At 32.6% G+C, this 14,086-nt stretch overlaps 1 protein-coding gene across 1 annotated transcript; it reads left to right on the top strand.

The window, feature by feature from the left end:
* The first annotated feature begins 673 nt into the window (after window positions 1–673).
* Usp7 (Ubiquitin-specific protease 7) lies at window positions 674–12,796 on the top strand. The gene is made up of 18 exons (XM_026814047.1): window positions 674–1,233; window positions 2,218–2,316; window positions 2,566–2,838; window positions 2,965–3,083; window positions 3,169–3,303; window positions 3,536–3,730; window positions 3,861–4,032; window positions 4,134–4,326; window positions 4,409–4,562; window positions 4,802–4,996; window positions 7,625–7,846; window positions 8,164–8,458; window positions 8,727–8,946; window positions 9,029–9,196; window positions 9,273–9,777; window positions 9,875–9,946; window positions 10,008–10,107; window positions 10,621–12,796. The coding sequence occupies exons 1-18, from the start codon at window positions 1,140–1,142 to the stop codon at window positions 10,722–10,724; spliced, it is 3,315 nt and encodes a 1,104-aa protein (XP_026669848.1). The 5' UTR covers window positions 674–1,139; the 3' UTR covers window positions 10,725–12,796.
* The last annotated feature ends 1,290 nt before the right edge of the window (window positions 12,797–14,086 follow it).

Genomic DNA, 14,086 nt, shown 5'->3' with positions numbered 1-14,086 from the left:
ATGTGAGCAACAATAATTGATGATACCATGTTTTAATTAATCCATTACTTTTATGAAAAAGTAACAGATTTACTTATCTTGTAAGTGTCGGAAGTTAAATGCAATAAAATGTAATCTGAGAAAAATAAAGATGAATATATATATGCAGATTTTATTGCCACTCTTGCATGCAAATAATTCGTATTTCCCGCGTGGTACGGTCGAAAAGTAGTATCGAGTACGACATCTAAACAATGATGAGAACTCTGCGACCTATACGAATTGCATGCAGAACAGACCAGACTGGGAGGCAGTAGAACAGTGCGGTTTGTCGCCATTTTGTTTATTTTCGCGTAAAAGAGGTCCGGATAGACGATCATCCGAGCAGATCGTCCGTCTTCGTCCGTGAAAACATCAGCTGAGTGTATCGGTGTTCACGTTAGAAAGCTGGAATCACTGGTGGGAAGAATTGTTAGCAAGGGGGATCGTCGGCAGAAGTTGGTGAATATACTGAGATCGAAACGGTTTGGACTTGAGGTTTGCAAGAAGTACGTAGGTCTCGCGATTAGTAACGCGCCGGTCCCGCGGTGCGGAAACCGTTTTCCGGATCGGTCCAGAGAGAGTGAGCGAATAGTACAAAGTGATAAGTGTGAGCGAGAGAAGTGCTATTATAAGAATAAGAAAAGAAATAGCCGCGGCGACAAGAGGTGGGACAACGTAAGAGTTACGAAGATATCACACAAGGGTGGAATATATGCTGTGGGCGTCCCCCAGAAAACCGGGGGCACTTGATAACCGCAGAAATTGGGCTCATCGCGAGTAAATATCAATCGTCGTCGTCGTCGTCGCCGTCGTCCTCGTCGTCGTCGTCGTCGTCGTCGTCTTGTGGTAAAACGACGTCGCTCTCTAGTCGCGGCAGTGACGCGAGCCCGGTCGCGCTTCGGGTCGAACAATCGCACCGACAGGATTCATTCGAGCAAAAATCTTCCGTCCCTGACGAGAATAATCATCGGCCCGTCGAACGACAACAATCAATTTCTCGTCGAAACTCCTCGTTCGCGGTTACGCCAATTAAATTAACATCGGAAGTAACCTCGACGGCGGAAGCCGCCTCCGAGGTTCTCGACGCAATCAAGACGACCATCAATATCGGCATTGCGATGAACCACGTTAACGACCAGGAAAATCTTAAACAGCTCAACCTGGCACCAGTTGCCAATGAAGTCGTCGAAGAGATGGACACACAAGAAGGAGGTACGTTTCAATTTCGTTCGTTCTATCGGGTTTAAATTTTTTCCGCTTTTATATTCTTTTTTATATGTTTTGATATCCAGTTTGAAGGTTATGGGAAATATATGTATGTATATTCGATTCTCTCCGTACGTCGATACTGAACTTTTGTTTGTATACATACATACATACCTACTACCTGCATACTTTTGTTAAAGGTGTTCTCGAAGAAAGTTACAAATATTGAATATTAAATTGATATTATTAACTGCGATTAATGATGTTTACGCAATTCGTCCATTAAAATAAAATTTGTCTGTATACAAAGTATCAAGAGAATGGGAAGAACTTATAATTTGCAATATACATGTATGCAACTGATATATTTTCCTAATGTAACATATAATAAATGGTAAAAGTTATATTGTTACAGAAATATAATATATAAATTTAAGTGTATCTTTAGTAGACTATTATATATACTATATTCTGCGCTGACTGACTATTTTTTCTGCGTCTATTAATAGTAATATTTTAATGAATTCGGTTAACTTTCATGTATTTGTTTAACATTTTATTTGTAGTAATTCATTTGACTAAAATGCATCTTCACTTGTTTTTTAATTATGTCACAATGATTGGAATCTGACACAGCATTTTTCACCAAGAATTTGTATAAATTGCTATATGGATGTTTTGGTAAATCCATTTCTTATGATTGTCATAAAACATCCAGTAAAATTATTTAGTTTCATGGACACATCTTAGTTATTTATAGCTCAAAGACACGCAACATTCTTCTGGTAATGTGTAAAACTTCTAATATGTAAAAGTACAAAGTATAAGTGTATCCAAAGTTTGACATTCGTGAAATAACATTATTATATCATTTTGTACATGTGACATACTTTCAAAGTTATAAATGCATTTTTTCCTAGAGGAACTCATAGCTCTTAACAATTTAGCCAAGTAATAAAATATATAGTGATAGCTATCATAACCTTTTAGAAACACCAAATGATGGTGGAGGAGATGGCAATGACACTAGTCCTATGAACGGAGAGTCAGAGTTAGCTTGTATAGTCCAAGATCAAGAAATGGAGGAAGGTAGGAAATAATATGAATTTCATCAAATTTATTTGCTGGACATACTCTTTCAATAAATTAATGTGACACTTCATATTGATCAAAACTATTAAAAGCACTATCTAAATGTACTCTTGCAAGTTTTTTACACATTTCGAATTTGTATTGAACAAGTTAATTTCATGATATTAACATGACTCACAATGTATTTATTGAAAGTATCGAAAGGAATTGATTCTAAAGCGTATTGTTTCTTTTATTTTTAAACAGATGAAGCAAGGTCGGAAGCGACATTTCGCTATACAGTGGAAAATCTTTCTAAAATGAAAGAAACTCAATTGTCACCACCATGCTATGTCCGCAATTTGCCATGGAAAATAATGGTAATGCCAAGGTCGAGTCAGACGCAAGACAGACCTCCACAAAAATCACTTGGTTTTTTCTTACAATGTAATGGAGAAAGTGAATCATCGTGGAGTTGTTATGCAGTTGCAGATCTCCGATTACTTGCTTGTCAGGAAGGACACGAACCATTTAGTAGAAGTTAGTATACTGTGTATTATTAATACCTGGTTTCTAGAATATTATTTCCCTTTATTTAACTTCTGAATCATAATTATGTACACATTCTTACATATGTATATTTGAGAGCTTGAATTCTTATTTTAGAGATCCAACATCTCTTCTATTGTAAAGAAAATGACTGGGGATTCAGTCATTTTATGACATGGCAGGATGTCTTGGATCCTGACAAAGGTTTCCTTAAAGATGATTCTATTACACTTGAGGTTAGTGCATCATATATTTTAATCAAGAAGATTGATAATATAATTATTTGTAAATAATTCTTTAACGTGTATTTTTGAAAAATAGGTTCATGTGATTGCTGATGCTCCACATGGTGTCAGTTGGGACAGTAAAAAACATACAGGATATGTAGGTTTAAAAAATCAAGGTGCTACGTGCTATATGAATTCGTTACTTCAAACTTTGTATTTTACCAATCAGGTAGGTCAATGGATCTTAAAAATTCAAATTCTAACTTGTACTAATAAGCATTAATTTCCTCACACTTGAGTGAACGGTAAATGAATAATAGAAGGAAATCAATTTATAAATTGTAATTGTAGACTGACTACGTTCATAAAAGATAAAACATATGTCTACACGCACATTCAATGTTAATGAACGATTCCTCGTGGATGGAGAACTTCAAATATTTACAAAATTTATTTTCTAGTTACGTAAAGCAGTTTATAAAATGCCAACAGAAAGCGACGATTCAAGCAAGAGCGTCGCTCTGGCTTTACAAAGGGTTTTTCACGAATTGCAATTTTCTGATAAGCCAGTAGGTACAAAGAAATTAACGAAAAGTTTCGGTTGGGAAACGTTGGATTCTTTCATGCAACATGATGTACAAGAATTTTTACGAGTGGTAAGCGATAGTAATGATTTACGATTAACGATACATGCTAAATAATAAGAATTAACGGTCGTAAACATCGATTTCAATAATGTATCGCAATTAATAATAATTTCTTATTGCTTACTCACAACTACTTTAGCTTTTAGATAAGTTGGAAAGTAAAATGAAAGGAACATGTGTAGAAGGTACAGTGCCAAAATTATTTGAAGGAAAAATGGTGTCATTTATCAAATGTAAAAATATCGATTACAAATCGACTAGAGTTGAAACTTTCTATGATATACAGTTAAATATAAAGGGCAAGAAAAATAGTAAGTATCACAAATATTTTGACACTAGTCATTAATGAAATTGATATTTCATGTTCCCTCATCATGTACAGTATGTATGTAGCAAATTCATTTTTATTTAGTTTATGAGTCTTTTAACGATTATGTGAGTACTGAAAGCTTGGATGGCGATAATAAATATGATGCGGGAGAAAATGGATTGCAAGAAGCGGAAAAAGGTGTTATCTTTTCATCATTTCCACCAGTGTTGCATTTACATTTAATGCGATTTCAGTACGACCCAGTTACAGACTGTTCTGTGAAATTTAATGATAGGTAAGGGTTGCGCATTCCTACGCATTAATTACTTTTGAAGGTGACCATTGAACGTACAACTGAACTTTACTATTTTATGAAGGTTTGAATTCTACGAAAAAATAAGTCTTGGTAAATATTTACAAAACAAAGAAGCCACAAATGCGGACTACACGTTACACGCGGTCTTAGTTCACAGCGGCGATAATCATGGCGGGCATTATGTTGTATTTATCAACCCAGCCGGTGATGGGAAAGTATGTGAATCTCTTTGGATTAAAACTAGTATTTGTAAATATAACGAAGCATACGTTGTCGCAGATAATTTATAAATCTCCTATATATATATTTGTTTCACGGTAGCTATCATTTAAGCTGTTTTAATGTAATTAATTAAATATTTTATGGAGTATATGCTTTCGTTCTGTTATCAAATAATTATAAACCGTTTATTCGTTCTGATGATATTGATTGTATGTACTTGATATTGAAACAGTGGTGCAAGTTCGACGACGATGTTGTCTCAAGGTGTACGAAACAAGAAGCTATCGAACACAATTATGGTGGTCAAGATGAGGATATGTCTATAGCTGTGAAACATTGCACGAACGCCTATATGTTGGTGTACATAAGGGACTCTGAGTTGGAAAACGTCTTGCAAGAAGTCAAGGAAGAGGATATACCTCAAGAGGTCAGAAACGTCCTACAAAGAGAGTTTTCCCAGGAGTTGAGCGACCTTGAACGTGACAAAGACGCGACTGACACAATCAAAGACTCACATACAGAAACCACGACTCTTCGTCCGTGCACGCAAAATCCTCGAAATCCAAATCTCTATATTCATGATTTTTAAAAAGAGCCGGAATGTGCTGCAAAATCGAGTTCTTTCTCTGATAACAAAAATACACTCTCATTTTTTAAATATGTTCTGGGCTGATCAGCTTGCGGGACATATGAAAGAAAAACAAAATCATCAAATTCATAACGCATTACATCAAGTTAAAATACAAAGATGAGATGAGTTCAATAAACGGAAATAGAAATGTGTATTTGAATAGATTCAAGATATTTTGGATATGTAAATTAATCAGAAAAGAAAAATGATATCTACAAATTAAATTTAATAAATTAATATTTTTTTTAGCACCTATATACATACATATATATATTTTCAAATATTTGTTATAAAATTTCTCTTAATATTTTTTAATAACCAGAAATTTATAGCGTTATCAGCTGCAGGCTGTTGTATCATCAAATGTTGATAATTGTATACATTGTGTCCAATTTCAGGTACGGCATGTATGTAATATGTCACACTTGATCATTTTTAAAGTGTTACGCGCGCATTACTTTGCTGATATTCTTCACGTATTACAGAAAAAGATAGCAGAATAATTATTATTATCTGTACTGCATCAATTTTTACGTGGAAAAAAAATATCGTTTTGACATTGTGATCGATCATTTTATTATTTTACAGTTGTCTAAAGTGCGCACTCAGTAGATTTTTACTAATTAATCGTGTTACACGCAGGTTTATTTTACTGACAATGTATTTTAACTTTTAATTTTCGGACAGAGGATTTTTTGTGTGGACGATTGAGTCGTGTAAAAAGAATCAAATTTTTATTCATGCTTTTAATTTATTCTTTTTGTTATTTAACAAATTTTATATTGAGTATATACACACATATATATACATATACATACTTATATATATATATATCTCTATATATATATATATTAGTTGAATCAAGCTTAAACAGCCATAAATAATGTACGCGTTGCACTTCAGGTACTACAAAGAACAAGAAAGAAAGAAAAGTTGCAATCGGGTTAACGTAAAATCTGATTATCAGGCTACTATCATGATGAGCCTTAGAATCGTTTTGAAATGTTTATTGTAATAAATATTGTATAATATACCTAAAAAAAGAATAATTGTATTGTAGTATTCTAAAGCTTTGGGTAACAAATGCACAGACATATCGCAGAATAGGTTGAAAATGTGTGAATAATTATAAGGAAAAAAAAGAAAAAAACAAACAGGCAGGAAAGACTTATTAGTTAATAGAGTGAGATGATTATTCAAAATCTGATTTGAGATAATGAGATTCTAACTCATGATAGACAATGTCGTGGGATAAAAAAAAGAGAAGAGTACATGAACAATAAGTAGAATTCATTAATGTCAGCTTCTTCCTTAACACGTCTTCTACAGTGTATTTGTTATTTAATGAAGATCGTTTAGTGAGTGAGGTGAAATGTGATTTATTATTATCAAATCTATGATTTCTCGTGAATTAACACTTTGAATGAACGTTAATAATAAAATTAGGATATTAAACCTTATAACGAAGGTCTGAATCAATTAATCGAGTCGTTAATTCATTAAATTTTGTCAATGTTAATAGTCAGTATGACCACCAACAGATGCTATCTATTTATTTGTTGTTACGTATTAATAAATAGAAAAAATTCAATGCCTCATGAACAAACTGAATATTTCATAATAGATGTAAAGTACCTCTATATATACTAATCTTTATTTTAGATATAAAAATGAACGAAAAGAAAGTATGCAATAAACTGTTGAATAACTATAGACAATTTGGTAAACGAACAAGTTACAGTAGTTAATCCGTTAGCGCTTTTTCAGTTTTTATTCATTAAAGGAAGTGTAGCTCTGTAGTAGTAAATACTTAAAAACGTCCGCATAACTATTTAAAATGCGATGCATCTCCACGCTACTACTGTTATACATTACATTATTATTATTATCTGGTATAAATGATGGTCATATATTTTATAAAAGTAATTCGATACACAGACACGATAGCATTTTCAAATTACGACGATTATATATTCTTACTGGTGCTTACTATAAGCATATAATTGATCCCAAGTAGGGAAGATTGCAGGAACTTCGAACTTATAAAAGTTTGATAGGTTTGACAATTTAAAATATCATAATGTATAGATTTAGATATGCAATAAATACGAATGTTGTTTAAGTTTCTAGTAATGCATAAATGAAAACCATCATTTATAGCCAAATAATTTTCATCGTGTAATCGTTTAACACAGTAGTCTGTATTGCGGCAGATGAACAAAATTAAAATTATGTAATGAAAACAAAAATGATATTCATTCTTTTGATGTTTCGAATACTATTTGTTCTCGAATCTCAAAAGCATGATGCCTAGTACACTGCTTTTCTAAAAGTTTCAATTTTTAGAAGACAGATGAGGAAAAAAGAATTACCAATGAGACGAATTTAGTACATATATGGATAATTTTAATTTTGTTGGTCTAGCTGGTGGAGAGGCTGCAAGAGGAGAAGAGGCTGGAACAAATACGAAGAAAGGAAAGAACAGAGGCATACTTGTATATAACCGTCAACGTCCTACTTGAGGATAATTTTGACGGTCACCAAGGGAATGACTTGTATGATCCAGAACATGCTTTATATCGTGTGTTTCGCGTACGTAAGCAGTGTACCTTGCACGAGTTTCTTGAATTGCTGAGCGATAGCTTGGTAAGTGTTGACAAATTTTTCATGCCGTTATACTATCACGATATTCCATTAAAAGACTATTACGTTAGTATCGATACTTAATTTTTATCGATATAAATATTAAATTATTTCACATTCAAATATCGGTGTGATTCTTCATAAAAATCGTGCTATTGTCTGCGTTTGATATATTATATTGTTGTGATCATCTACGAACACGGTAGGTGATTGAAAAAAGGATACTTAAAAACGAAATTACCTATTCCGTTGAATTAAAGAAGAAGATATTCTATATATGTGTGTAAATATAATTAATTTGTTCACAACTTTTTCTACAGAAATATCCTATAGAGCAAATCCGTTTGTGGCCGTTAAACGTACGTTCTAATCAGACATGTAGACCGATGCCGATCGAATTGGAAAATGATCTTCAGAAATCTATTTACCAATGCGCGGAAAATCCGAATGTTTGGAATGTATTTGTTGAACTTGTTCCACCGGATTCTGATTTAACAGCGTTACCACCTTTTGATAAGGACACTGATGTTCTACTATTTTTCAAACTATACGATCCTAAGCATAAGAAAATTCATTATTGTGGTCATCACTATATGCCTGTAACAGCCAAAGTCCGTAAGTATTATTTTACGTACTACATTTTACAATTGTTTATTTGACATGTTCCTGGCAGTATTTCCCTGTGATTACATCTTTGAAACTATTTTTGTCATGTGGCAGATTTTGAAAGACATTTATTCATAGCTGGATGATATTTATACATTCTCTGAGTCATTTCATTTCATATTGTGAACGAATTTACGTTATGCCCTTCAGTTTTTAAATATGAATCTTTCTTAGTTCCACTACGATGGAACATAATTATTGTTACGATTTTGTGCAGAGGAACTTATACCAATCTTAAACGAGAGAGCTGGATTCCCACCGGACACGGAGTTGGCTCTTTATGAAGAAATCAAGCCAAACCTGGTGGAAAAAATAGACAACTTAACAGAACCGTTAGAGAAGGTCCTTGAAGAACTAATGGACGGAGATATCATCGTTTTTCAAAAAGAAGAGAACAATCAAATGTACGAGCTTCCGACATGTAGAGAGTACTTCAAGTAAGTATCGACAATGTTTTAATATCTCCAGTTATAATGTACTTGAAACAATTTGGTACGAAACTGTTCGATTATATTTCAGGGATCTATATCATAGAGTAGAAGTAATATTTTGTGATAAAACGATCCCCAATGATCCAGGCTTCACAATGGAGCTATCTTCAAGAATGACGTACGATCAAATGGCGAAAGCTGTAGCACAGAGACTTGGTACAGATCCTTATCTCCTGCAATTCTTTAAATGTCAAACGTAAGAGACTATAATAAATTAGTATTGTACTAATTGGCGCTTATATAAATATTTATTTGACTCATTTCTACTTCAGTTATAAAGATTCACCTGGGCATCCATTAAAGTGTACATTTGAAGGTTCACTTAAGGATTTGGTTTCGTATTGTAAACCGAAGGGGAAGAAGTTATATTATCAACAACTTAGTATTAGAGTAAATGAGCTTGAACACAAAAAGCAATTCAAGTGCATATGGGTTGCCCCTAATTTAAAAGAAGAAAAGGAAATTATTCTTTATCCTAATAAAAATGGGACAGTAGCGACATTGCTCGAAGAAGCTAAAAAGCAAGTAGAATTATCAGAGAACGGGTCCGGGAAATTGAGGATATTAGAAATTAATTCTAATAAACTTTCGCCCGGCCCGAAGGACGATGTACCTTTAGATAACTTAAATACATCTGGCACAAAGTTATACAGGATAGAAGAAATTCCAAACGACGAATTGAATTTAACAGATGAAGAAATGTTGGTTCCTGTCGCACATTTCCATAAAGATATATTTTCAACATTCGGTATTCCCTTTTTCTTTAAAATCAAACACGTAAGTATTTTTACAACGCGATGTCCCGTCCTTGTTTCTCTTCAAACGAATGTGAAATTGTTACGATCCATTTTTGTTCTTGTTTTCGTCCCCATAGGGCGAGCCTTTCTCGGAAATGAAGGAAAGACTTTTGAAAAAGCTCGGAGTGCAGGAGAAAGAATTCGAAAAGGTAGGTTTCTTAATCTAATTTTCTTCGATGTTTTATGAGAATTCATAAAAAAACTTTGAAGTTTAAGTTCGCGGTGGTGACGATGGGCAAACCACACTTTATCATGGACTCTCCAGGCTACTGCATGGATCTCGCGGATTTCCGTATTCTTCCTAGTCAGAGTAAGTGTTTGATAAGACAGAATATAAACTTACTGACGGCCAAATGTGTATAGATACACACATGATCCATTTTAATCTAGAAATGCTAATATTGTATTTCGAAATAATGTTGAACCGAAAAAGTTTTCTAGAGAAAAATAAAATTTGAGACCGACTGCATAAGCTCGCAAAGTACAAACATCCAATCATTCAATGTTATTTTCGAAATATTAGTATTTGTAGATTGGGATAAATGATTCGGTATCGTTTGCATGTTAATGGAGATTTCAAGTTGATAATAAAAGAAATTAATAAATAAGTTTACAATATAAATCAGAGGTGCATATACGTATTTCATATATTATAAATTGTATAGAATACATTTAGTACACATTAAATATCAGTTCATGGATATGAATAAAAATTCACGTAATTTTATGAAATGATGTAAACAGTCATCCAAGTGTGCACTTCTGGTATAAAGTACGAATCGATGAAGGATAAATTTTTTAGAGAATTCACTTTTCAATACAGGTTCGTCGCCGCTCAGGCCTTGGCTTGGCCTAGAACACGTCAACAAAGCTCCGAAGCGCTCTCGTATCAACTACCTCGAAAAGGCCATTAAAATTTACAATTAAATTTTCATCACACAGAGAACAGAATAATAAAAAAAATACTAGGCAGCCACTCATTATTTATACGACTCTATAGTAAAGAAAGCGACGCCTGACATACTGCTGGTTGGAAATGTGTTGTTTATGTATTTGGTTCTTCGGCCAGATAGTGCGCGATTTTAATATTATGATTATGTGTTAACGAAAGGTAAATCCTTTGTATACGCCCGATTTAAGAGACTGTAATTAACACACGATGATACTTTATGCATCATGGAAGTTTCTCCCTTTCGAATCAACAGGGATTTTATGTAATGGCTGGATCGACGATACTGCGTTCATTCCACTGGACGCTAACAGTGGATTTGTGAAATCAATTTTTATATCTGTGGATACTTTGCTCCGTTCGGTGACAATTATTTAACAGATAATATATTTAAAACAAGAATTTCCGGGAAAGAACAAGAATTTACTTAAATGCATGGCTATAATTTGTTATTAAGAAAAATAAATACGAATTACACAACTACGGACAAAGCTCTCGCGTCTGGAAAAATGAAGGTATTTATAAATACACAGCATATTATTTCCGATTAAGAAAGTACAATTATTTTTGCAATGACTTCACTTGATCCTGCCACGTAAAATCTTTGTAACTGAACAAATTAAGATCCAAAGAAACGGAAACTACTTTACTATGCGACGAATAATTTAACTCTAATTATCAATGAAGAAGAATTGTCTTCTACGTACTTCGGTTTTATAATCCAAGGTTGAAATGCAGATTTATAATTACCTTGTAATATTACATTCTGCATCTTAAAGAGAATCCTTGATATGAAATCGTGAACGTTATCGTTTCGTTCACACTACGGATAATTTCTTACAACACATTCTTGGAAATGAAAAAATGTAGTTGTCGATTCTTGATCTTATGGAAATGTAATCAAAGAATATGATATTGTTATATAAAAAGAAATTATGAAACACCATTTATATGGTATAACTTACAAGTGATATATCTGAGTTGCTTCCCGAATACTCTGGAAGCTTTTTAGGTTTGTGAATATATATTCTCTTTTTTGTGTGTTTTATGCGACTTTTCGTACGCGTACATATTCTACTGAGATCATCTATAAAAATTTCACAAATATATGAAAGTGTAGACTAACATATGAACGGAGCAGTTAAACGAGATGAAAAAAGAAAGAAAATAAGGCAACGCGTCGAAGAGTGATTATTCTACGATTAATTTTACAATATCACACATTTTTCTTTTTGTTCTACGAAACATCACTTCATAATTACTTTCCTTTCTATTTGCCGTATAAAAGTCTGCGCACGGTGACTTGCCACAATGTTACTATAAGACCTCCAATTATTCATATCATGTCTCACTCTCCGTATTTTCTTCTTTCTTTAACTGTGATTAAAAGTCTTTCTTTGAGATGTTTAAAATTTTTAAGCTCTGGAGAACTCTTGATATCTAAAAGCACTATTGGATCATTGAAAGAGAATGAGCAGTTTTTTTTTAATAAATATACTTTTTTAAAAGACTAGTTTGTTACAATCAATAAAACAGACAGTAGAAAGAATTAGGAGTCGTGACGCAAGAGAGTTCGAATTTATAATTTTTAATTGAATATAATTAGTTGTTAGCCCATTAGAATTATCGATTGCTAACAAGAAACTCGGTTAGAATCATTATTTATGTCAATATTAAATACATAATTTAAAAAACGAATCATATGTTAAATGTAGTTCTTATTAAATAAGTACGAATTATTGTTTCACGATGCTATGTTTTTTAGAGTGCATTTTCAACATCGGCGAATAACAATTGCAGTGATAAATACGTAAGAATCCCACGCGATGTGCAGTAAATATATATTTAAGAAGACTGGACACACGCTAGTTTATTGAAGAATATTTTATAAACCTAAATGTGATTGTACAGCGACATACTTCGACTACATACCTGCAAACCGTAATTTTAATCATGTAATGCGTTTTCAAATGTTATTTCATTACGAATGATTTCAATTCGCAGTCGGTTTTCTTTTCCAAAATTGTTTTATCATATATTATAAAATAGACTTAAGGAATTCTTAGATCATTTTTTTCGAATAACTATACCTGTTCATTTAATTTTCTATTTCGCCGGATTGTTAAAAACATTAAAACATAAGATATTGAAAAAAGAATATACATTTTTTTAAATTTTGAGTTTAATTAGTAACGTACTATTCCCGACTGCACGATCTTCGCATTTTTCAATTAATTACATAAATGTGGAATATTAGTTCTCGGTTCTTTGTAAAAAAAGAGTAATACTTAATTTGTTTTATGAAATTTACGCAAAATGTTTAATATAAAGAGGTTCTGCACATTGTAGGTCTTCATTTTGATAATATGAACAGAAATTACAGGTTTTATTAATCATATATTATATATATATATATATATACATAGAAATCTGTCGTGTGTATGCATCAACTCATTGAATTCTATCCATATACATATACGTTCTATTATATTATGTTCCTCAATGAATGCTGGCAATGACAAATGATTTTCAAGTTGAAGATAGTATGAATAGTATCACTGACGTACGACTACTTTAATAGTAACTAATGTATTTTTTGCACGGAAAAGTTATATCGAAAGACGATTACTTAAGTTATTGTATCATAATAATAAAAAGGAAAGGATGAAAATATCAAACTTACATGTAATAAATAATCTACGAAGGGATGTGTACTTCGAATACATAGTCTAATGCTTGTAATTAATCGCAACGCGTTTCTGTTTTTTGTGCAGCNTTTGATTATATATATTATGATGTCGTTATCTTTTATTATGTATTGCTAAACGACATTTCGTGATGTCAGTTTTTATCCCAAAACAAGATGCATATTCATTGCAACGTGTTCCATGTAATTAACAAACAAGATATTGATGCATCATGCAATTTATGCTTACAATTAGATTCAACGTTCAATAAAGCATATCGAGAATTATATCTCGCTAAGCTATCGAGAAATATTTATACTCTTACTATTTGCAATGATACTATAAGGTAAATGTCATTGAGCTAAGCTAAAATGAGCAAATCGTACAATCGAATTATAATTTTTCCTAAACAGATGATGAACTTTAGGTCATGTATATACGGATAAAATTATATTTCTCCATCGATTGTAACTGATTGGGACTATTCTAGAAATTTTTCCGGGATCTCTAGTAGCTCCGTTAACATTTTCGTGATTTTGTAAATTGTTAATAAATGTAAATAACAGGCAATGGCAAAGGGATAGCAATATAAAATAAGTAGCTGTAAAGAAACGGGATCAATGAACTGATCAATGAAGGAATTACAAAGCAAA

Source organism: Ceratina calcarata, unplaced genomic scaffold (assembly GCF_001652005.2).
Source record: "Ceratina calcarata isolate Rehan_Ccalc_2016 unplaced genomic scaffold, ASM165200v1 scaffold363.2, whole genome shotgun sequence".
NCBI lineage: Eukaryota > Metazoa > Arthropoda > Insecta > Hymenoptera > Apidae > Ceratina > Ceratina calcarata.
Note: the sequence above shows the minus strand (reverse complement) of the source record. Positions and strands in the feature narration are given on the sequence as shown.